A 23,454-nucleotide genomic window follows, 5' to 3' on the forward strand; every position below is an offset into this window, starting at 1 on the left:
CTTTGGGAAGGATAATAAAATTTTACTTGAGTTACTGATTAAAAAATGACAGAGAACTTACTTGGTTGGCACCTAGAGCAACTTCTCAGGGTCCTCCACATTCGTTGAAGGTCGTGTTTGCCTTTTGCTGTTTAGCGCTGGGCCTGCCAGGCTCTTGAAGATCCTGTGGTCTAAGAAATCTATAGGAAGACAAGCCTACCTTGACCTGAGCAACTAGGCTGTCTGGTGATCTTTAGTTTAGATGAAAGGCAATCTTGCCCAGTGGTCAGCGCTTGGCAGTTGAAGCGAATTGCAGATGGATGTTGTTGTGTGCCCATTTGTCTTCTCTCTTTTTTGGAGGAAATAGAGTGCTGCTGCTAGGAGCCAACCTGTCTCTTTTTGGATAATTTTTTTAATAATTAAATATTTAAATGTCATATTCCCCAGATCTCTGAACAGTTGAGGGCTATTTATCAGGTATAGCTACAGTATAGAATCTGCCTGGAGAGCTGGGTCCAAGCCTGACTCTCAGCTTAACAGGTAAAATTTATACTCATAAAAAGACAGAAAGAAGGAAAAAACTGCTTGCAATAAAAGGTTAATGGCAGAACTGACAATAATAGAGAACAGCTTAATATATTTTAAATGAGGGTTGGATTAAGTGAACAGCTTAATATATTTTAAATGAGGGTTGTATTAAATATAAAGTATTTTTGTAAGAGACTTAAAAGTACATACCAGTTTAAAACATGAGACTTATTGTTTTTTGTAGTCTGAAATGAGATTCAAGAAACAGACAATTATAACATTTAACAGTAAACATAGGTTCATTTAAGTTACATGAATCAACATGCACACACAGAGTGAACAGGCATTGGTTGAAGTGGATGCTCTTGGTGGGCCCTACCAAAGGCATGCCACTGTACAAAACACACATGCAACAGAGTCAATAAGAAGAATTTAGAGAGAAAAACATAAGTAAATCAGGGGAACAGGCAGGGTATACCTCAGTAAAGATGGCAGGACTTGGTCACTTGATCTGGCTCTCAGTTAAGACAGTGTTAAAGTCACCTGACTGATGTGGGAGTGTCATATATCAATCTGTTGATTTCATTGGTTAATAAACAAACTGCTTGGCCTCATAGCTTAGAACATAGGTGGGTGGAGGAAACAGAACAGAATGCTGGGAGGAAGAGGAAGTGAGCTCAGTGACTCGACAGCTCTCCTCTCAGGGGCAGACGCCTCAGAGAGACGCCATGCCCCGCTCCCGGGCAGACACACGCGATGAAGCTCTGACCCAGGATGGACGTAGGCTAGAATCTTCCCAGTAAGACCGGTGCTCACAGATTATTAGAGATGGGTTGATCGGTATATCAGAATTAGCCAGTAAGGGCTAGAGCTAAAGGGCCAAGCAGTGTTTAAATGAATACAATTTTTGTGTTGTTATTTCGGGGCATAAGCTAGCAGGCAGCCGGGGTGCTGGTGACGCAGCCCCGCCACTCTTATTACTACACCTGACCTCAGTTAAGATGGTGTTAAGTGCTGCGCCAGCGCTGGCTGGAACCAAGAATCTCGGCGGGGGATGTCCAGGTTGAATGAATGCACAGAGCACCAGGTTGAATGAATGCACAGAGCACGAGGTTGAGGTGGAACAACTTGCTTTACTGTCTTGCTGGGGCTGGCTTTTATACCATGGCACCAAATGAGGAGGGGGCTGCGAAGGGACTGTAAACCGAACCTGGCAGAGATCAAGGAAGGGTCATCATGCACTCAAAATTCCTTCCCCCGCTCCAGGAGCAGAGGGAATTTATTATGTTTTCCTTGCAGATAAGCACCTCAAATGTGGGCAAGGATGTCAACTCGGGGCTGCAGTTCCCACAGGTAAGGTCACCTGACCTCAGTCAAAATGACAGTGCTCACATGTTGTATGGAAAAGCCACTGAGTTAAGTTGGGGTCCGATACCCCAACATAAAAACTACTTTTCCCTAACTGGACCAGTGCCGAGGCGTGGGGGAAAAAATTAGACACAGTTCACACAGCAATATTGGAAAGGAGTTTCAGGCTTCATTTATTCCTGAAGATCACCTGTGTTTTTATTCAAACACCTTTTATTCCCCTCGGTAAAACAAGGTGGAAACTCATTAATATTCTCTTTCTGGGGATGTAGCATCACACCTGCAACTCAGTCACCAGCTTGGAATCCACACCTCTCCCCAGGTGATCTACATACTAACAAAAGAGAAGGAGCAGCTGTACATCCTGAGGCTTTGTTAGGTAGCCACAGCTTGTCTGGCAGGATAGTGACTGCCTTGGAGACCAAGCATGACCAGAGAACTTGGTTGGAAATATCTTGTCTGAAATATGGGCCTATAGTTAAGATGGTGGTGAAGTCACCCAACTTCAGTTAGGATGGCGGTAAGGTCACCTGATCTCAGTAAAAATGACATCAATCTCATGTTGTATGGAAAAGCCACTCAGTTAAGATGACAGTGAAATCACTAACCTCAGTCAAAATGGCAGCAGTCACATGTATGGAAAAGCCACAATTTTTTGAGCTGCAGGGATTTTAAGTTTAATAATAAGAGAGACCTAGAGGTGTGTTCCACCCTGTTGCTGAGCTGCCATGCCACAAGCTGCGGCAGGAAGCAAAAGGCTGGAATTGAAAACAGCTGCCTTGTGGATCTGACCAATCTTGTTGGCAGCAGTAGCAATGGCAGGGATAGTTTGAAGAAACTTCTTCCATTTGCCTGTGCTCTGACAGTAGTTAGAAAGCTCCCGTAAAAGTGGAGCTGGGGGGACACTGGCAGAGTGAGGATAGGAACTGAAGAAGTAGGGCATTAAGACCTGGGGTTTTGGGGCATCTGTCCCAGGGGGAATGGACATAGATGGCTTGCTACCCATAGCTGAAATCCTGTAAACCTGCAAAATGAAACAGCAACACCACAAGGCCTACAGGGAGATGTCTCTTCCTCTATAGGTGGGGTGTAAATTGGTGTGAATCCGTGGGAGAGCATCTCCTGCCTCCTGGTGGTGTGCTATTGCCTGACTGGATCTGGTCAAGGTGACTCTTGGAAGACAGAGAGGCCAGAGGCTCCCTCTGAGTGGCCTTTACCAAAACAAAAACAAAAACAAACAACACGGTGGGGTGGGGGGGGGAGAAAAGAAAAGAGAAAAAAGAATCTGAGGGACTCTGAGCCTCCAGTAGCAGGAGGACTTACCCCGGTCAAGGGCTTAGCTGAGTCGTAATGGATGTAACCCATAAGTCACACTGGGCCCTTTAACATTCAGTCACTTCTGCCTGAGGGCATGCATAATTCTAGAACCCAAAAGTGCAGCCTTATTTGTGGCTGAATAATTACAGTGAATGGATCAGAACATTCCAGGCAGAGGAAGGATCCTGCCTCAGACATGCTTAGCCACAGTGGGAGGCACCAGGTGTAGGAGCCAGCCATGATAAGCTAAAAAGAAACAGACCACCTAAAGTAAGTCCTTCACTTCCTACCATTATCTCCTGCCAGTGTAGGCCTCAGCTGTTGATAAGTTTAATGGAGGCCTGATTCTCAGTAGTTTACCCTGAAACAATATCTGGTTACAGGAAGGACCACAAACTGAGATTACCCCAGCACCACCCAAGAACAGAGCATCCAAAGGAAATGCCCAATGTTCCAACCTATGTAGATTAGGATCACCTGCCAGCACACAATCACCTGGACACCCCTAGACAAATGTCAGCCAATCAAGGGTCTGGAACCTCAGAAACCCCTCACACCCACCTTTAAAACTATAAAAACCCAACTCTAACTTAGCTCAGGGCTCTCCATTATTCTAATACATTGGACATGATCAGAGAACGAGTTTGCAAACTTGCATAAAATAAAGGCTCTTTGCTTTTACATATGGGACTCAGGCTCCTTGCTGGTTTGGTGGGGACTTTGTGGATCAGGGCACAACACAGGAAGCTCCTGCAGCAGGCAAGAGAGAGGGTCAGATAATCAAAGAGAACACAAATAAAGAGCAGAGGCCCTACTTTCACTGGCAGAATGTAAACAGGTGTGTAATTTGACTTATAAGGTGTGGGAGTGACGCAATTTCCATGAGTGAGGTAGAAAAGAAAAAGTTCTGGTGACTGAACTCCAGCATCCCAGAGGTTGAGTATGGACTGTGACTCAAACTGACCTTGAGGCATCACCTACAAGGTCCAGGAGCTTTGGGAATGGGTCAGCACAAGGTGGGATCAGGGGCCTGAAGGGCTTTAAGCACAATAGGCATGTAGTTGACCACTACTGGGTCTTTTCACACATGAAACCACAGCCAAGATGAACCTGTGTTCATGGGGGCATGGCCAGAAGCAGGGGTAGGGACCCACTGTTAGTGCTGATATTGTACGAAATTTCATTGCTAAGTATTGGTCTGGGCAGTTGTGTGTCCAGGATCTCCATGTGCCTCAAGCTGTCTGCCCACTGGCAGGCAGAAGGAACATGGAGAGAGCCTGGCTGATTCATACACCAATGTAAGATACAGCTTGAGAGAGAACTCGGTGGGTGCCATGGTAAGTGAGGAACAGCAGCAGGTAACAATATATGCCATGCAGAGAGAGAGAACTTGAGTGTGTAATTTATTTGAGAAACGGGTATTGTGGGGGGCGGGGGGAGAAAAGGGAGAGATATAAACACAGAGAGCGGAGAGAAATGAGGGGGAGAGACAGAGAGCTGCCTCTTTAGAAGAATGGTGGGAAGGAAAGGAAACTGGAAGTGGTCAGAGTATGTCTCTTAAAGGGACAGGGTACCTTCTGCTATGTACGAAGGCACAGTATGTGAAGTGCTGTGCCAGGGTGTGCCTGAATACTAACACCTACCTCTCTCCCATTCCTCCATCCAAAAAGGTAGAGTTCCTGTTTCTGCTCCACTTCCTGTCTCTCTGTACAGGCTTCTAGACCTCTATGGTTAATTACCAGCTAGCTCCACCCTCTAAATCCAAGCAAGCTTTATTTGTTGGAACACAAACAAAACATCACAGAACAGGAAGGTGCCAGGAAATAAAGATAGAAAAGACAGAGAAGATAAAAGCTGGGGTCAGAAGATATAGGACAAGCTATATCTTATGCCAAATAAGATTATTGAGAAGTACAGCATTGCTGGACATGGTGGTGCATGCCTTTAATCCCAGTACTTGGGAGGCAAAGCTAGGTGGATCTCTTAGTTCTGTAGAGCAAATTTCAGAACAGCCAGGGCTACAGAGTGATCATGTCTCGAACCCCCCCCCCCAAAAGTACAGTATATTGTATACTATTTACAGGGAAGAAATGGGACAAAGTCAGCAATCACCTTACTTTAACTCTCATTTTCACTAGCTAACAAGAACAGGAAGCTTAAACTAATAAGGCAATCAAAAATAACTTTATTCTTTGTTTCATGAAAATCCCAAGTTCATTCAGATTGAGTGGGTAATCCCAATTAGAATGCCACAGTATCTTGAAACATGTTACAAGTTAGATATGAGTCATTCTCAAGTGTTTACAGAATGATAAAATTCTCCTAATCAGCATAAACAATACATGCTTTCCTAATTCCATTTGTAAAAGGAAAACATCTCCACCTAATGAACCTTGCAGTAAAAGTAGCAACATTTTGAAATACCAAGAATGCCCAAATCACCCAGTCAGAACAACAAGAAGAAAAGGGTCCCAACTCCTCCCACCTGCACTTCAATGAGGGTACAGCTCTTAGATGTGACTCCGCCCAACCTGATGTTGGTTGGAAATTGCCAGTGCAGTAGAATGTGTGCTGGTCAGGGCAGGAGTGCCACTGTTTGGGGCATCGTGGCCTCAGACCTCTCAATCTCATCTCTCTGCATAGGGAAAACGTACGATATAGGATCCTGCTTAACAACTCTGGCAAAAAACTTGAAGACTTCCACCTTGGTGGTTTCAGCATGGGCTCTCGGGCCCCACAGGAACTCATGGCTGGGAGGATCACTATCTGGCACCGGCCTGTACTCCAGATACCCTTCCTGCACAAAATGTTCAGTGATGAGTCTCCTGGGCTCCCCGCACAAGCAATGATCCCTCCCAGCATAGAGCCCCATCCTATTCAATATAGGCCACAACACCTCCTCACTGACACAGTCGTCCTCTATGAAGATGATGCACAGGATGACTATTACCAGGCCTGTCTTGGGTATGCCTGGGAAACCATGCTGCATCCCGTCATAGGTGATCCCAAGAGCATGGACAAGAGAGTAGGAGTGGACACGGGGGTTCCCCAGGGGGTTATTTTCTATTATCTCAAGGCCAAACATCAGCCGCATGCAGTCAGCGGCCTTCCTAAAGATCAGGGAATAGTGTGCCTCATGATCTCCGATGACCATGTGCAGAATTTCTGCCCTAGTCGTTATCTCCTTCCTCCTGTACTTGAGGAGTAGGAAGAGAACCAAATCCACACTCTTGCTATTGAGCCCATTCTGCAGTGGAGGCTCGGGGTTAGCCACATGGCTAGCTTGATTGCCAGAGGCCTGAGCAGACGGTGCCACTGCAATGAAGCCCATGGCGGTGGGAGAAGAGGCTCTCTGAGCACTGTGGGGAGAACTCAGCATTCCTCCAAGAGACACACACCCCGAGGTGGTGGCAGTGGCCTCCTCCTCCCCTGCCTCGGATATGGGGACCTGGGCTCCCACCAGACCTCTTGCCTCCCTTTGGGACTGAGCACTGTCAGGGAGGTGGAGGCCCTGGCTGGTCTTGGTAGCATCCATGCTGAGTTCCCTTGGGAACACAGGCAGGACAGGCAGGGACGGTTCACAGAGATGAAGACTCACAGACCTGGGGGAGGAAAGGAGAGGATGAGAGGACTCTGACAGTTATTCCCTGGGCAACTCTCAAAAAGCACCTGTCACAGGATTTTGCCTGGGGAGTGCACTTATGGCCAAAGTACTCTGGTACTGCTTGTGCCTCTGAGAGGCTGGAAGCTCCCCAGGTGTGTGCTTCTTCTCGTGTAAAGTCTCAAAACAAGTTTCTGTGTCTCTGAGAGGGAACAGAAGGCAGTGAGGACACCTTAGACCTCCTGACACCTGTTCATGGGGGCAGAAGTTAAGAGAGCTAAAAGAGCTAGGTCGATTCAGTGTGACTCATTTGGTCTAGAACAGTCTACCAGCCCGATTCTCACCTATATCAATGGCTTGTTCCAGGAGCTTCCCCGTGACCCCTGGGTCCCACGTCTTTAAGGCAAGAGACTATGCCTATAAGAAAGAAAGAAGAATGGGAGAGGGGAAGAAAGTCTCCATTTTCCCACAGCCATCAGGAAGGCAGATAGGTAGGCAGTACTCTCTGTCTTTGGCTGATGGGACTCTCTCAACTCTCATCATGATTCCTCACAGACCCGAGCCTCCCTCTGATGACCCAGGCCAAGGTGCTCTTAGCAGGCCCCTCAGCTCCCTTAGACTATTCCCTGGAACCAGGGCAGAAGACTCAGCCCTGCAGCCCCTCCCAGGATGTCTGTGAGACAGGGCTTCAGGGAAGTCCTTGGAGGGACCACTGTCTCCTTCACTTGCCTCCTGGGATCCTTTCCTGGAACTTCCCAGGGGCTGACTTAACCAAGAACTCGGCTCAGACAAGGTCTCCTGCTCCGGTGAAGTTCCATACCTGGGGGCCCTATAACCATCCTCTCAGGAGAAAAGAGCTGGTGGCACAGCTCATCAACTCCGGTGGGGGAACAGCCATGATGGCCACGTGTCCAGGGCTCATCTCTACAGGGCTCCCACCTCTACAAGGACTCTAGCGTGCTGAAGTACGCAAACCCTTGGTGCCCCTGGGCATCGAATCCGGGTCGTACCCAGGCAATGAGGTCCTCTGGCTCTTCCCTTCAGATTCAGTCCTCAGGGGAGGCCCACACTCTGCAGAATCCTGCTGCTCTCCAGACGTGGCTGCCACTGCTGATCTGATATCAACCCTAGGAACAAAATCATCATTCCCGGTAGAATTCTCAACCCAAGTCATGCAGTCCAAGGAAGCCAGGCACAGAAGCCCCCACTCGCACCCTCCCACCCCCCCTCCCCCCCCCTGCATGAGAAGAGCGGTGCCCATGCTTTATGAAGTCTTCTTGTTTGGGGGACAAGGCCCTCTTTGCATGTTCATTTCCGACCGTGACAGCTCACCTGGAGTCCTGATGGAAAATGGATCTGGCGATCAGGCCTGCTCCCCTCTGGGCTGTGGTGGTCCCCGACGCTGAAAAGGCTCACAGTCTTGAGAAAGGACACAGAAGTGAATTTATCTCGACTCTGGATATGCCAGGGCCCCGACTGCTCAAGATGGGCAAAGGGGGCAGGCCCTGCATTTTCTCACACATTCTGAAGTTTCCTTCCTCCTTGTTCCTCACAACGCCCTTCCTGACTCTCAGATCCATCTTTCAGGTCCAAGCCACCTGTGAGTCTCCACCTCATCCCCTCAACCCCAAGTCAGAGGTGATACCTGCGTTCCACAGTCGACACCATTGCTAGTCTGTGCTGACAGCAAGGGCTGCTTTTGTATGTCTTATATCAGAGGTCTGACTGTTTCCTCCTTGGTGGCCCTGGATCCTTCCCACTACATCTCTGAGGCCTTATCCTAGGACAAATCCCCCTCCTCCACAGAGTGCAGTAGAAGGAAAGGCACAAAGCATACAAGGAGGAAGGAGGGGGAAACAGGTTAATTCCTCCAGGTGCACCACAGTGGAAATACCACCTGGGTACCTTCTAGGCAGAGTGCGTTTCTTCAGTCCAGTAGGGTCCCACAGACATGCTGAATGTAAAGCCACTGTCAGGTTAACCGGACCTCTTAAAAGTCACTCCTTTGAGAGGAGCGGAGGTGGTGGTGGCACAAACCTTTCACCCCGACACTAGCGAGGCTGAGGCAGGCAGACCTCACTGACGTTGAGGCCAGCCTGGTCGACACAGCTGGTTCCAGGACAGCCAAATCTCACACCAAGGAACCCTGTCTCAAGAAACAGAACAACAAAATAAAGAGGAGAAAAACATCGCTCCTTTGTCTACAGTGACTGACTTAGTTCAATGCTTTTAGGGCAACTGGGCCCTCATTTGTTGCAGTGCTCACTACCGGGACACAGTAGAAACTCTGTAGGCCCCTCTCTCTGGAGCTTCTTCCCCTGTCTACTCTCCCCACTGACTTTGACCATGGAAATGAGAGGAGCTTCTGTCTAGGCAACTCTTGAACTTGCTCCTAGCCAACTCCAAAGTTAAGGTCAACTCCAAAGCTAAGCAAAGGGTCAACACTAGCATGTTTGACAACTTTCTCTTCTAAAGGGGCCTCTGATGACCCAGAAACTGCTCACCTCCACTCAGAAAACACAGCATGGCCTTCACCCTTCTAGTCAGGTCACAAAATGGCTCCAGGCTCCCAATTCCAGGGAGCAGGAAGAGCCCTCTGACTGACCCCAGGCACTAAAATTAGGACATTGGCCTAAAGGTGCCCAATGCAGGATGGGATGCCTGATGGTCTCCCTACTGGGAACCTCACAAATTGGCTCCAAGCCCCCCATCCCCGGATGTAGGAAGCCCAGCCTGATGGTCCCCCTCCCGGGAACCTCATAAAATGATTCCAAGCCCCCGTCCCCGGATATAGGAAGCCCAGCCTGATAGTCTCTTTCCTGGGAACCTCACAAATTGACTCCAAGTCCCCCAGGCCTCGGATGGAAGGAGCCCAGCCTGATGGTCTCCCTCCCGGGAACCTCACAAAATGGCTCCAAGCCCTTCAGCCCCGGATAGAAGGAGCCCACTTTGGCCCTCACCCTTCAACCTTCTAGACCCTTAGGAAAATGGCTCCAAACCCCCATATCCTGATGCCGGAGGCGCCTCGTCCATCCCTCACACCCTTCAGGGCCCTCAGAAAATGCCTGTGAGACCCTCAATGCCCGGATACCTGGAGCGCGATGTGGCTGACACCCTTCTGGTTCCCAAGGAAGATGGCTCCGAGCCCTTCCAGTTCCCCGGATGTAGGAAGACGAGCCTGGCTGGGTCCTTCTGGAGCGTCACAAAATGGCTCTGAGCCTCACTAGGTCCCCGGATGTGGATGCTGCCGAAGCTTGAGGGGGCTTCTGCCCACAGTTGCTCTCACCTTGGATGGAGGACTGTGAACACATACAGTCGAGCCTGTATGCTCTAGGCCTGTGTGCTTCAGATGTGGCTTCTGGGACCCCACGTCCATTCAGCTGGGCTTCTCAGACCCCCCGTCCATTCAGCTGGGCTTCTCGGACACCACGTCCATTCAGTTGGGCTTCTCGGACACCACGTCCATTCAGCTGGGCTTCTGGGACCCCATGTCCATTCAGCTGGGGTTCTGGGACCCCAAGTCCATTCAGCTGGGCTTCTGAGATCCAACGTCCATTCAGCTGGGCTTCTGAGACCCCACGTCCATTCAGCTGGGCTTCTCGCACCCCACGTCCATTCAGCTGGGCTTCTCGCACCCCACGTCCATTCAGCTGGGGTTTGGGACCCCACGTCCATTCAGCTGGGCTTCTGGGACCCCACGTCCATTCAGCTGGGCTTCTGATACCCCATGTCCATTTGGCTGGGCTTCTGAAACCCCACGTTCATTCAGATGGGCTTCTGGGACCCCACGTCCATTCAGCTGGGCTTCTTAGACTAAACGTCCATTCAGCTGGGCCTCTGAGACTCCTCATCCATTCAGCTGGGCTTCTGAGACCTCAGGTCCATTCAGCTGGGCTTCTGAGACCCCATGTCCATTCAGCTGGGTTTCTGGGACTCCACGTCCATTCAGCTGGGATTCTGAGACCCCATGTCCATTCAGCTGGGTTTCTGGGACTCCACGTTCATTCAGCTGGGCTTCTGAGACCCCATGTCCATTAAGCTGGGCTTCTGAGACCCCCATGTCCATTCAGTTGTGTTGTAGGAGCTGTGGGCTGAGTTCCTGCCACCCAACTCCCAGCCACCTGGCTAGCTTATGCCCCAAAATAACAACACACAAATTGTATTCATATAAACACTGCTTGGTCCATTTCTATTAATGTGTGTAGCACCACGAGGTGGTGACTTACCAAGGAGATTCTAGCCTACGTCCTTCTTGGGTTGGAGCTTCTTTGCGTCTGTCCTGGAGAGCAGAGGCATGGCATCTGCCTCACTTCTTCTTCCTCCCAGCATTCTTTTCTGTTTATTCCACCCACCTATGTTCTAACCTGTCAGGCCAAGCAGTTTCTTTATTAACCAATGACCTTCCTCTATCATTTCCCTTTTTTCTGTTTAAACAAAAAATGAAGGCTTTAAGTTTAACATAGCAAAATTACATATAACAAAACAGTTATAAAGCAAGAATTACAGTTACAATATTTACATATACTTTATCTTTTACCATAACAAAGGAAAACAACTATAATTATCTATTCAACTCCATCAAAGACTCCAGAAGGATATAATATAACCTAAGTAAATGAGAAGTAAGCAACTTACAAAACTCTAGAAATCACAGAGACATCTTGCTGCCTGGACAGTCACCCAAAGTTCCTCTGTACCATTGGGGCATCCATCTTCGGCCTACAGGCCCATTGTTTCCAGCAGACATTTCAATGAAGCAGGACATTTCAAAGGCAGTTCAGTCACTATCTGCTTTGTCCTGCAGAATGTCTTGCAGACACTTTCATGAATCAGAAACCCCGAAAGACCATCTCACCTTTAGGCAAGTTCAGCAGTCCTCTCTCTGCAGGTTCTCTGTGTCCAGTTTATGCAACAGTCCAGGCAAGAACAGTTCCTTGCCCAAATGGCTATCAAACTGCATAAGGATCTTCTTCAATGCCCATTGTCCTCTTGAAGTAGATTGGTGCTGCCAGGAGCAGACATGTCCCGTTGTCATGAAAAGCCCTAAGTTATTAAAACATTAAATGTCATATTCTGTAGTCTTTGAAAGATATGATGAATGCCTATCTGAACTATATCTATGCACATCTAGAAAATCTAACATAACTACAAGCTTGTATATTATCAATGATTATCCATCAACAACCTATAAACATTATATTTTTAAATGAACTACACAATCACAATACCTTAATCAAGATCAGAAATACATATACATATAACAAAATTGACCTTAAAATCCACACCAATGCGAATTATTCATATCTCTATCATATCCCCCTTTAAATGTAAAAGAACATTTATAAACAACATTTGGGAATATGGGTGCAGTTATTTCTCTCCAAACTGCTTCCTGCTGAGGGGGTGCTGTTATTTGGGGCTTTCATGGTATAACCTGTGTGCTAGATTCATCTCAGTCAGCAGTCGAGTGAAGTAATTTTTTGAAGGTATTCACAGCAACCTTTCAGGAGGGTGTGGTCTATCATACCATACTGGGATAGAAGCAATCCACAAGGTCTCATCCTCTGTGAAAACAAAGAAGAAACTTTCCCAAAGCATCATGTCCTTAGATCCAAATTTTAAAGTCAAGGTATTTTCAAAATATCTATCTTCGATAAGTTCAACAGCATTTATAAACAAATATCTTTTAGCAGCTGTTGCTCCTTCTTCAGCATTCAAACAATTCAAAGAGAGCATAATAGCATACAGTATCAAGATTCTCTGTGTATTTTCCATCTTTGTGCAGTTTTATTTTAACCTCTATTTCGTTTATTTTTACTTTTTTGATACAGGTTCTTTGTATATCTTTGTCCTGGAATAACTCCATAGACCATGCTGTCCTTGAACTCTCAGAGATCCTTCTGTCTCTGCCTCCCAGGCATTGGGATTAAAGGTGTGTCCTACCACACCTTGAAGTCACAGAGGTCAATCTACCTCTGCCTCCCAAGTGTTGGGATTAAAGGTGTGTACTACCACACCCAATTACTCTCTTTTTTCTTTTTTTTGTTTTTTACTTTAAGAACTTTAACTTTTAGCCTGCATTTATTTTTAACATTCTGTCAATCATTTAAAGGGTTTTTTTTTTTTGTTTTTGAATCTCACTTTACTGTATCTCTCTCTTTTTCTGACCACATGAGCCTTTAAATTACTGAGCAATATGGGTAGGATTAAAGCCGTGACTTTGGCGGCTGGATCTAGCCCATTACTTAGCTTTCCAGCCTCATGGTGGAGGTACCACTGGAGCCATTTTTGTTGCCACAGCTCTTTGGCATTTCAAAGTCCCTGCCAGCAAGCAAGCTGCAGCAGTGTGCTTAATCACAGGGACCGCCTGCCTGAAAGAGTCAGAGTTTGCCTTGGCAGGACAGCCCAGAAAGCCAGCATTTTCAAACAGCGCAGCTTTTTTCCTGCTATGGCTGAAAACCGAAAAGCAACCCTTCAGCTTTTCATCAATACTGTTTAAGTGTTTCGTGTCAGGACCTCTTAAAAGAGCTGCAAGGTTTTGCAGCTAAAGCTGAGTCAGGAAGCCTCTCTTAGATAAGAGCACTTGCTTGCCTACAGCAAGGAGAGCAGACCCAAGAAACTGCTGCTACCAAGAAAACATGCTTTCCTCTATTCTTTTTCAAGCTTTCTCAGGCTTTTTGTGAATGTAGTTATCCATGTGGGTGCCATTCTGTTGAAGGACCTGTGGGCTGCGTTCCTGCCACCCAGCTCCTAGCCACCTGGCTAGCTTATGCCCCCAAATAGCAACACACAAATTGTATTCATATAAACACTGCTTGGCCCATTTCTATTAATGTGTGTAGCACCACAAGGTGGTGACTTACCAGGGAAATTCTAGCCTACGTCCTTCTTGGGTCAGAGCTTCATTGCGTCTGTCCTGGAGAGCAGAGGCATGGCATCTGCCTCACTTCCTCTTCCTCCCAGCATTCTGTTCTGTTTACTCCACCCACCTATGTTCTAACCTATCAGGCCAAGCAGTTTCTTTATTAACCAATGACCTTCCTCTATCACAGTTGGGGTTCTGAGACCCCACGTCCATTCAGCTGGGCTTCTGAGACCCCAGGTCCACTCAGCTGGGCTTCTAGGACTCCACATCCATTCAGCCAGACCTCTGAGACCCCATGTCCATTAGGTTGAGCTTCTGGGATCCCACGTCCATTCAGCTGGGCTTCTGAGAGCCCATGTCCATTCAGCTGGGCTTTTGAGACCCCATGTCTATTCAGCTGGGCTTCTCAGACCTCACGTCCATTCAGCTGGGCTTCTGGGACCCCATGTCCATTAGGCTGGGCTTCTGAGACCCCATGTCCATTCATCGGGGCTTCTGAGACCCCACATCCATTCAGCTTGGCTTCTGAGACCCTATGTCCATATTGCCCGAGAAAGCCACATGTCTCCACATCTTTGGGACCTCAGAAGTGGACCCCAAGAGGGAAGGCTGATGGTCCATGTGGAGGGGAAGAGGCTAGTTTCCACAGGATAACCCTGTTTGGGGCAGCACACACCACACTGACTTCACTAGGCTCCTGGGGACCCGCTGACCACAGCCAGCCTTCCAGGGTCCACTCAGGACCTACTTGCACCCTGCCATTTAAGTGACCCTCTTTTCATCAGTGAATGCCTTCTAGAAGGTGGAGCCCAGGCAGAGCAGTAACAGAACCAGATGGTTCCTGTTTGCTCATGTGGGCCCTGCTTGTGTCTAGGCTGTCCACAGGCAAGGGCTGCCTTGTAGGGGTCTGCTTCTCCTCAAAGGGCCCATTTCTTGCTTCCTGAAGGGCTCACCTCCACTCTGAAAGTGTGTTATGGCCATCTATCTTCCTGAAAGCCCTCAAAGTGGTCCACATTCCACCCCTAACCAGAATGTACACAGTGACGGGTGGAGAGGAGACTCCATTCTGCCTATTGCAATAAGGCAACCCCCCAACCTCCAGGTGCTGTGGGAGCTCCTTCAGCTCCTTCAGTCAATATCCTTTAAGATACCAGCCTACTTGGGCATGGTCTCTTTGGCTCTAAAAAGCAGCAATAGTCCGGGCAATGGTGGTGCACGTCTTTAATCCCAGCACTCGGGAGGCAGAGGCAGGCGGATCTCTGTGAGTTCAAGGCCAGCCTAGTCTACAAGAGCTAGTTCCAGGACAGGAACCAAAAGCTACAGAGAAACCCTGGCTCAAAATTCCAAAAAAAAAAAAAAGAGAGAAAAGCAGCAATAGCCATGTGCTTGCTCTCTTGCTTCTGGCTCCACTTCTGGCTACTAGTCTCCTTTCCTGGTTGTGCAGAGGGCTGTTGTCTAGGATGGTGATCTGTAAGTTTTTTCCATTTAAATAAATAACCCTTTTATTAATCATAATTCCAAACTGGTGTGGGGTTGTTTTGTGACTAATGGCATCATCTGGTGCCCAACATTTGGTTTTAGAACTGCCCCCCCCAGCTAGGCTGCCTGCTATCAGCTCGGCTTGGCACAAGCCCTCCCTCAGCCACAGCCTGTTCGTGGAGCCAGCAGTTCAATACAGAATATTGCTCAGTAGCTTTTCTTCCTGCAATTCTTTATATTTTTTTCTTTACAGGCCTCAGATTTCTTCAAGTCCCTCCACACCCTATTGTTTGACTCCCCATGTGGATTTAAACTCCACACCTCCCAAGCTTCACAGGCCTAGACAGTCTCTGGCTGCTTGGTTTGCTCTTTTCTGAGTGGCTTAAATCCCCCTTGCAGCACAGCGCTTAAGCAGCATGAGTCAGAGCACAACCGGTTGCTGAATGCTGCAACCCCTCATGGCAAATCTTTGTCACTTGGAGGCATAAGTAGTTTCCAGTTGCTGTTCTCTACCCCTGGATTCTGGGTTTCTGGTTCCATGTATGAAATTGATTTAATTACATTTACTTGGTTGAGCAACTCATATTTCCCAGTCTTTAACAAATACTAAGGCGGACACTGAAATAGGACCCTGTTTTTGTCACCTTTGCATTGGTTCTAGGTGCAACTCAGCAACAGCGCCACCTGCTGGATAATAGGTAATTTGGCAATTTTCATTTCCATTGCAACTTTTACTGCTTTCTTTACTAATACAGTGGATTATTTCATGTGAGGTTTATATGACTATTGGGATACCTCAATTTACTGGTTACTAGGTTTCAGTTTTCTTCTCTATATTCTATCATTAAGGAAGAATATGGCACTCTTAGGAACAATACAATCTTTACAGAGTAATAATGAACAGCTAGTTGAATGGATTAAAATTATTGAAAATCAGAGGTTATCTGAACAAGTGGATACTATGATAGGCAAAATCTCCATATTCAAAGGTACTAGGAAGTTACCTGAAAGGGTTCATACTGTTGAATTTGACATTTAGAAGTTACCACAAAATTTTGATAACGTAACAGACAGAATGTTCCTCCAGGATGGCAATCTACATGATATCCAAGAAAAGTTCAAGAAGGACATGTTACCTTTGAAGGGAAACATTAAAACCTTGGAATCACAAGTGCAGAATGTGGACCAAAAAATTGATACCTTAGTGAAATCACTAGAAACATATGCATAAAGAGATTCAGGCTTTACAAGAGACAATGATAAAAATATTTGAAATGATTGAGGAAATTATTGGAGCTGGTGAACAGGGTAAGAAAGCCCGAGGACAGGATACAACGTCACTACCAGCTGTCAGAACTGGTTTACCAAGGGTTTTAGCATCATACCCTGTAATTTATACTGACAAAGCATCAACTTCTAAAGGCTTAAAGGGAGCCAAAGTAGGTAGATGGATGCCAATAGGAATGAATGATATAAAAGAAATTAAGCAAGTCCTCATTAATTATGGCTTATACTCTGCATTTTTTAAGGACATGATAAGGACTTGGGCTTCTAATGCTAGAGCTACCCCCCATGATTTCCATCAGTTAGTGTCTGAAGTTTTAGATAATGGACCTTCCTTGATGTTTGGAATTTATTTCAGAGAAGAATCCAAACATATGGAACAGCAAGGAAGAGCAAAAGGTGTGGAGGTCTCCCAATATCAAATTCTTGGCATAGGAGCATATGCTGATCCACAGGTCCCAACTCTTTACGATAAAGAAGTATTGTCCCTATGCCACAAAGCAGCCTTGAATGCTTAGTATAGGATACAAAAATCAGGGAAAAGGATTGAATCATATACCAGGGTTAAGCAGAGACAGAGAGAACCCTGTACTGACTCTTTGCAAAGATTAGTTAAGGCTCTGCAAATAGGAGCAACCGACCCAGAAGCTAGTCAAATAATTCTTGAATCTCTGGCTTTTGAAAATGCAAACTTAGAATGTAAAAAGATAATTGGGCCTTTAAGGTCTATATTAGCACCTATGGATGAATGGATTCAGCATACAATGAATGTTGAGACATTTGGCTATAATAATGAATCTTGGTTAGGAGAAGCAATTTCCAAAGAAATGAGGAAACATCAAACTGCCAAATGTATTAATTGTGGTAAATTAGGACATGTGAAAAGGGATTGCAGGCAAGGAATTTCTAGAAATAATATCTTTTCTGAGAATGACAAAAATGGGAGACCTCGGCCTTCAGGTATATGTAAGAGATGTAGTAAGGACAACATTGAACCAATGAATGCGGGTCAACAACAGACAGATAAGGCAACCTAATAGCATTGGGAAACTCCTTGAGGGGCTTATTACAGGCCCCCAAGCCAAAAGTGGCCTAGTCATTCCCAGTTACAGTGGAGAACATGTCTCACCAAGAAAACTAAAAAATCCAGTGCCTGCTGTAAAAAGCAGTACTGGTCTGAATGATGGGTTAAACGTGGAGGATGAGTCAGAAAATCCAGTAGGACAGAGGAAACATATATTTTGGCAGACTTCTATTAACAATCAAAGACCAAAGCTAAGAGTTTGTATAAATGGCATTTTTATTGAAGGCTTATTAGACACGGGTACGGATGCAAGTATCATTACTGCAGAATCTTGGCATCTGAATTGACCTCTTCAAGATGTAGATGTCTGTTCAGTTCCTGGGAATTGGAACCCTATCTCATGTAAAACAGAGCACGAGATGGGTTGAATACATAGGGCTTGAAGGGCAAATAGGAAGACTAAGGCCATATATAGCCAATATTGTAATAGATTTATGGGGCCATGACCTGCTACAGCAATGGAATACCCAGATTAACACTCCTGCAGTCCCAGGGACTCATAATTCTGGGAAGGATATAATGAGGTATTATGGAAAATGGTCACCAGCCATTCATGATGTACAAGAACATACAGCAACTAGCCAACCTTTAGAGGTACCAACAGCCCTACCTTTAAAATGGTTAACTGAGAAGCCAATATTGATCAAACATTGGCCCCTAGCTGACGATAAATTACAGGCATTGAAACAGCTGGTGCAAGAGCAACGAGATGCTCACCATATTGAAGAATCAACCAGCCCTTGGAATTCTCCTGTGTTTGTTGTAAAAAAAAGATATCTGGTAAATGGAGAATGGTGACAGATCTAAGAGCTGTCAACAAGGTAATTCAACCTATGGGTCCTCTACAATCTGGAATACCTTTCCCTTCTCTATTACCAAAAGAAAGGCCTCTTATAGTTATTGATTTGAAAGATTGTTTTTTCACTATACCTTTACAAGAAAAGGATAGAGAAAAATTTGCCTTCACCGTGCCTACTTATAATAATTCTCAGCCTATTAGGAGATATCAATGGACTATCCTCCCACAGGGGATGCTCAATAGTTCCACATTGTGCCAATATTTTGTAAATCAGACATTGGAAATAATTTGTAAGCAATTTCTTAAGTCTAAAATTCACCATTACATGGATGGCATTTTGTTATCTGATTCAAAGAAAGATAATTTAGAAAGGATGTTTGAAGAAGTAAAGAAAGTCTTGCCTATGAGAAGCTTCTGTAAAGCAAAGGACACTGTCACTAAGACAAAAAGGCAACCCACTTACTGGGAGAAGATTTTCACCAACCCCGCAACTGACAAAGGTCTGATCTCCAAAATATATAAAGAACTCAAGAAACTAGACCGTAAAAGGCTAATCAACCCAATTATAAAATGGGGCACTGAGCTGAACAGAGAATTCTCAAGAGAAGAACTTCATATGGCCAAAAGACACTTAAGGTCATGTTCAACTTCCCTAGCGATCAGGGAAATGCAAATCAAGACAACTTTAAGATACCATCTTACACCTGTCAGAATGGCTAAAATAAAAAACACCAATGATAGCCTTTGCTGGAGAGGTTGTGGAGAAAGGGGTACACTCACCCATTGCTGGTGGGAATGCAAACTTGTGCAACCACTCTGGAAAGCAGTGTGGCGGTTTCTCAGGAAATTCGGGATCAACCTACCCCTGGATCCAGCAATACCACTCTTGGGAATATACCCAAGAGAGGCCCTATCATACAACAAAAGTATATGCTCAACTATGTTCATGGCAGCATTGTTTGTAATAGCCAGAACCTGGAAACAACCTAGATGCCCTTCAACGGAAGAATGGATGAAGAAAGTATGGAATATATACATATTAGAGTACCACTCAGCAGTAAAAAACAAGGACTTCTTGAATTTTGCATACAAATGAATGGAAATAGAAAACACTATCCTGAGTGAGGTAAGCCAGACCCAAAAAGAGGAACATGGGATGTACTCACTCATATTTGGTTTCTAGCCATAAATAAAGGACATTGACCTTATAATTCATGTTCTTAGAGAAGCTAAATAAGAAGGTGAATCCAAACACAAACACATAGGCATCCTCATGAATATTAACCTTTATCAGGCGATGAAAGGAGACAGAGACCCACATTGGAGCACCGGACAGAAATCTCAAGGTCCAAATCAGGAGCAGAAGGAAAGGGAGCACGAGCAAGGAACTCAGGACCACGAGGGGTGCACCCACACACTGAGACAATGGGGATGTTCTATCAGGAACTCACCAAGGCCAGCTGGCCTGGGTCTGAAAAAGCATGAGATAAATCCGGACTAGCTGAACATAGTGGACAATGAGGAATACTGAGAACTCAAGAACAATTGCAGTGGGTTTTTGATCCTACTGCACGTACTGGCTTTGGGGGAGCCTAGGCAGTTTGGATGCTCACCTTACTAGACCTGGATAGAGGTGGGCGGTCCTTGGTCTTTCCACAGGTCAGGGAACCCTGATTGCTCTTCGAGCAGATGAGGGAGGGGGACTTGATCGGGGGAGAGGGAGGGAAATGGGAGGCGGTGGCGGGGAGGAGGCAGAAATCCTTAATAAATAAATAAATTAAAAAAAAACAAAAAAAAAACAAAAAAAGAAAGTCTTGCCTAAATGGGGATTACAAATAGCTCCTGAAAACATTCAAAGAGGAGATTCTGTTAATTACCGAGGTTACAAAATAGGTTTACAGAAAATTAGAACACAAAAGGCACAAATTAGGAGAGACTTGTTACAAACTCTTAATGACTTTCAAAGATTGTTAGGAGACATTTCCAGTATATGACCAGCTGTTGGGATAACACCTGATCTAATAGTTCATTTAAACAAAACCTTAGATGGTGATAAAGATTTGAATAGTCCCAGAGAATTAACAGCTGAAGCTGAAAAGGAACTGACAATGGTAGAGGAAAAGTTACACGAGGCACATGTGGATAGGGTGAATCCAAATCCTAGTTGTATCTTAGTCATATTGCCTTCCAGAATTTCTCCTATGGGAATTTTAATGCAGAGGGAAGATATTATTTTAGAATGGATATTTATACCACATTAACCAAGTAAAAAATTAAAAACTTATATGGAAAAAGTCTCTGAATTAATTATAAAAGGTAAACTGAGACTTTGTCAACTAGCAAGTATAGACCCAGCAGAAATTATAGTGCCTTTCACTACTGATGAAATAAAAAAGGTATGAGAAGACAATGAACCATGGCAAAGAGCTTGTGCTAATTTTTTTGGAGCAATTAATAGCAACATCCAAAAAGTGATAGACTTAACCTCATAAAGAGAACTTCTTGGATTCGTCCTTGAATTGTATATGTTGCACCAATAACTGGAGCCCATACATTTTATACTGATGCAACTAAATCAGGGAAAGCAGGTTACTAATCAGAGAATTGAGTAAGGTAAAACAAAGCCCTTGTAATTCTGTCCAGAAGGCAGAATTATATGTCATTCTTATGGTACTAAGAGATTTTAAAGAACCTCTTAATATAGTTACAGATTCACAATATGCAGAAAGAGTCAACTTGCATATTGAAACCACTGAATTTATACCAGATGGTACAGAATTGACTTCATTGTTTATCCAGGTGCAAGACATAATCAGAAATAGGATTTGTCCTATGTACATAACACACAACTGATCCAATACGGGTCTGCCTGGTCCTCTAGCACAAGGTAATTCAAAAATTTAATTATTGATTGGAAGCATGTTGCAGGTCTCAGAATTTCATAAAAACCATCACGTCAATAGCAAAGGTTTAAAGAAAGAGTTTTCTATTACATGGCAACAAGCTAAGGAGATTATAAAGAGATGTCCTACTTGTTCTTTCTATAATCAAACACTGTTGCCTGGAAGAAGTAACCCAAAGGGTACTCAAAGGAATAAAATCTGGCAGATGGATGTGTTCCACTTTATGGAATTTGGTAAATCAAAATATGTATACTACACCATAGACACATATTCAGGTTTTCAATGGGCAACTGCCTTAAGCTCAGAAAAGGCTGATTTAGTAATCACATTTATTGGAAGTTATGGTCATCATGGGTATTCCTGCACAAATAAAGACAGACAATGGTCCAGCATATGTATCTAAGAAAATGAAATGCTTCTTTGCTTATTATAATATAAAGCACATTACAGGTATATCAAATAATCCTACAGTTCAGGTGGTTATAAAAAGTACAAATTGTACTATGAAGGATATGCTGAACAAACAGAAAGTGAAGGAAAATATCCCCAGAAATAGATTGCATAATGCTTTATTAACCTTGAATTTTCTTAATGCTAATGTGATGTGGGAGTGTCATATATCAATCTGTTGATTTCATTGGCTAAGCAATAAAGAAACTGCTAGGCCCATTGGATAGGCCCACCCTTAGGTGGGTGGAGTAAACAGAACAGAACGCTGGGAGGAAGAGGAAGTGAGGTCAGACTCGACAGCTCTGCTCTCCGGAACAGACGCTTCAGAGAGACGCCATGCCCAGCTCCCAGGCAGACGCACGTGATGAAGCTCCGACCCAGGATGGACTTAGGCTAGAATCTTCCCGGTAAGCGCACCTAGGGGCGCTACAAAGATGATTAGAAATGGGCTAAATTAATATGTGAGAATTAGCCTAGAAGAGGCTAGATAGGAAGGGGCCAAAGCAGTGTTTAAATGAATACAGTGTCTGTGTAATTATTTCGGGTAAAGCTAGCCGGGCAGGCGGCTGGGGTATTGGGGACGCAGCCCCGCCGCCGCTCCTTATTACTACACTAATGAGAAAAGAACAACAGCAGTGGGAGAGGCATTGGATAATGGAAAAAACTTCCGAATTGAATCAACTAGTATATTTCAAGGATGTGTAGACCTCACAATAGAAACCAGGAGATGTACTACAATGGGGAAGGGGGTTCACTCTTGTTTCCACAGGAGAAAAAAAATTATAGATACCATCAAAATTAATAAAGATTCGCTTTGGAAAGGAGAGACCTCTTGAAAAAGAGAAATGATATCACATCCACAATGGTGACTACTATCATACAGGTGGTAAGCAAAGCTCATAAGGGTTAGTGTAGGGTTATGTTCTTATCTTTGCAGGAAAATATACATTATCAAAAATTCAAGAGACCCTTGATGTTTGAATGCTGACAAAAGAAAAAATAACTATCCACTAAGAAGCATCTAGAAAACAGAATATGGTTTATGAATCCAGGTATGGGTTACACTTACATTTACACACACACACACACACACACACACACACACACACATGCACACACATACGCACACACACACACACACACACACACATATATATATATATGTATATTAATATATTCAGCTGGTTTTGGAGTTGGACAATGGCTCTGTACTTCTCTAAATCCAAGCATGTTTTTAAAAGGAACATTCAGAGTTTCTGTCTCATATCAGGAGCCATCTGGTATGGGACAGAAGAAAGACTTTAGGAAGAATTTTTACTTTCTTCATGCCTTTTTTGTCTATATCATATTCTTCATTGAATGTATGTATATATGTATGATGTTTAAATTTTTCATGATGAACAATAGATTTTTCTATAGATCCTTTTCCTGCGGTAATCTTTGAAGTTTCCAGGAATAAGATAGGGCCCCACATCAACAACTCTACCTAGTTGAGATGACATCATGATGCAGACAGCGCTACTATAAGACCACTTCTTTATTTGGGTACCAGCTGCTGAAATGGTGCACTTTCTCATGACATTCTGGCCAGGACTCCAAATAAGAACTTTGAAACAAACAAACAAAAAAAGAAACCTATCTATCGACTGCTTGGAAATTATTTCCAACTATACTAGACAGTAATTTTGACTTAACCATCACTTTAATTTTGCAGGATCCCATTAAGAGAACATCACCCCCATGACAGCAGGAAGTAATTCTAGAAGATGATGCCCCCATTCCCAAAAAGTTTGTCCA

The 23,454-nt window shown here is 44.9% G+C and overlaps 1 protein-coding gene across 1 annotated transcript; it reads right to left on the bottom strand.

The window, feature by feature from the left end:
* Nucleotides 1-5,767: 5,767 nt before the first annotated feature.
* LOC142841672 (melanoma-associated antigen 10-like) lies at nt 5,768-6,727 on the bottom strand. The gene has a single exon (XM_075958567.1). The coding sequence runs from the start codon at nt 6,725-6,727 to the stop codon at nt 5,768-5,770; it is 960 nt and encodes a 319-aa protein (XP_075814682.1).
* Nucleotides 6,728-23,454: the final 16,727 nt, after the last annotated feature.

Source organism: Microtus pennsylvanicus, chromosome X, assembly GCF_037038515.1.
Source record: "Microtus pennsylvanicus isolate mMicPen1 chromosome X, mMicPen1.hap1, whole genome shotgun sequence".
NCBI lineage: Eukaryota > Metazoa > Chordata > Mammalia > Rodentia > Cricetidae > Microtus > Microtus pennsylvanicus.

Excerpts from the sequence above, each read along its gene's own strand:
- LOC142841672 (XM_075958567.1), bottom strand. The coding sequence starts at position 6,727 with ATGGATGCTACCAAGACCAGCCAGGGCCTCCACCTCCCTGACAGTGCT.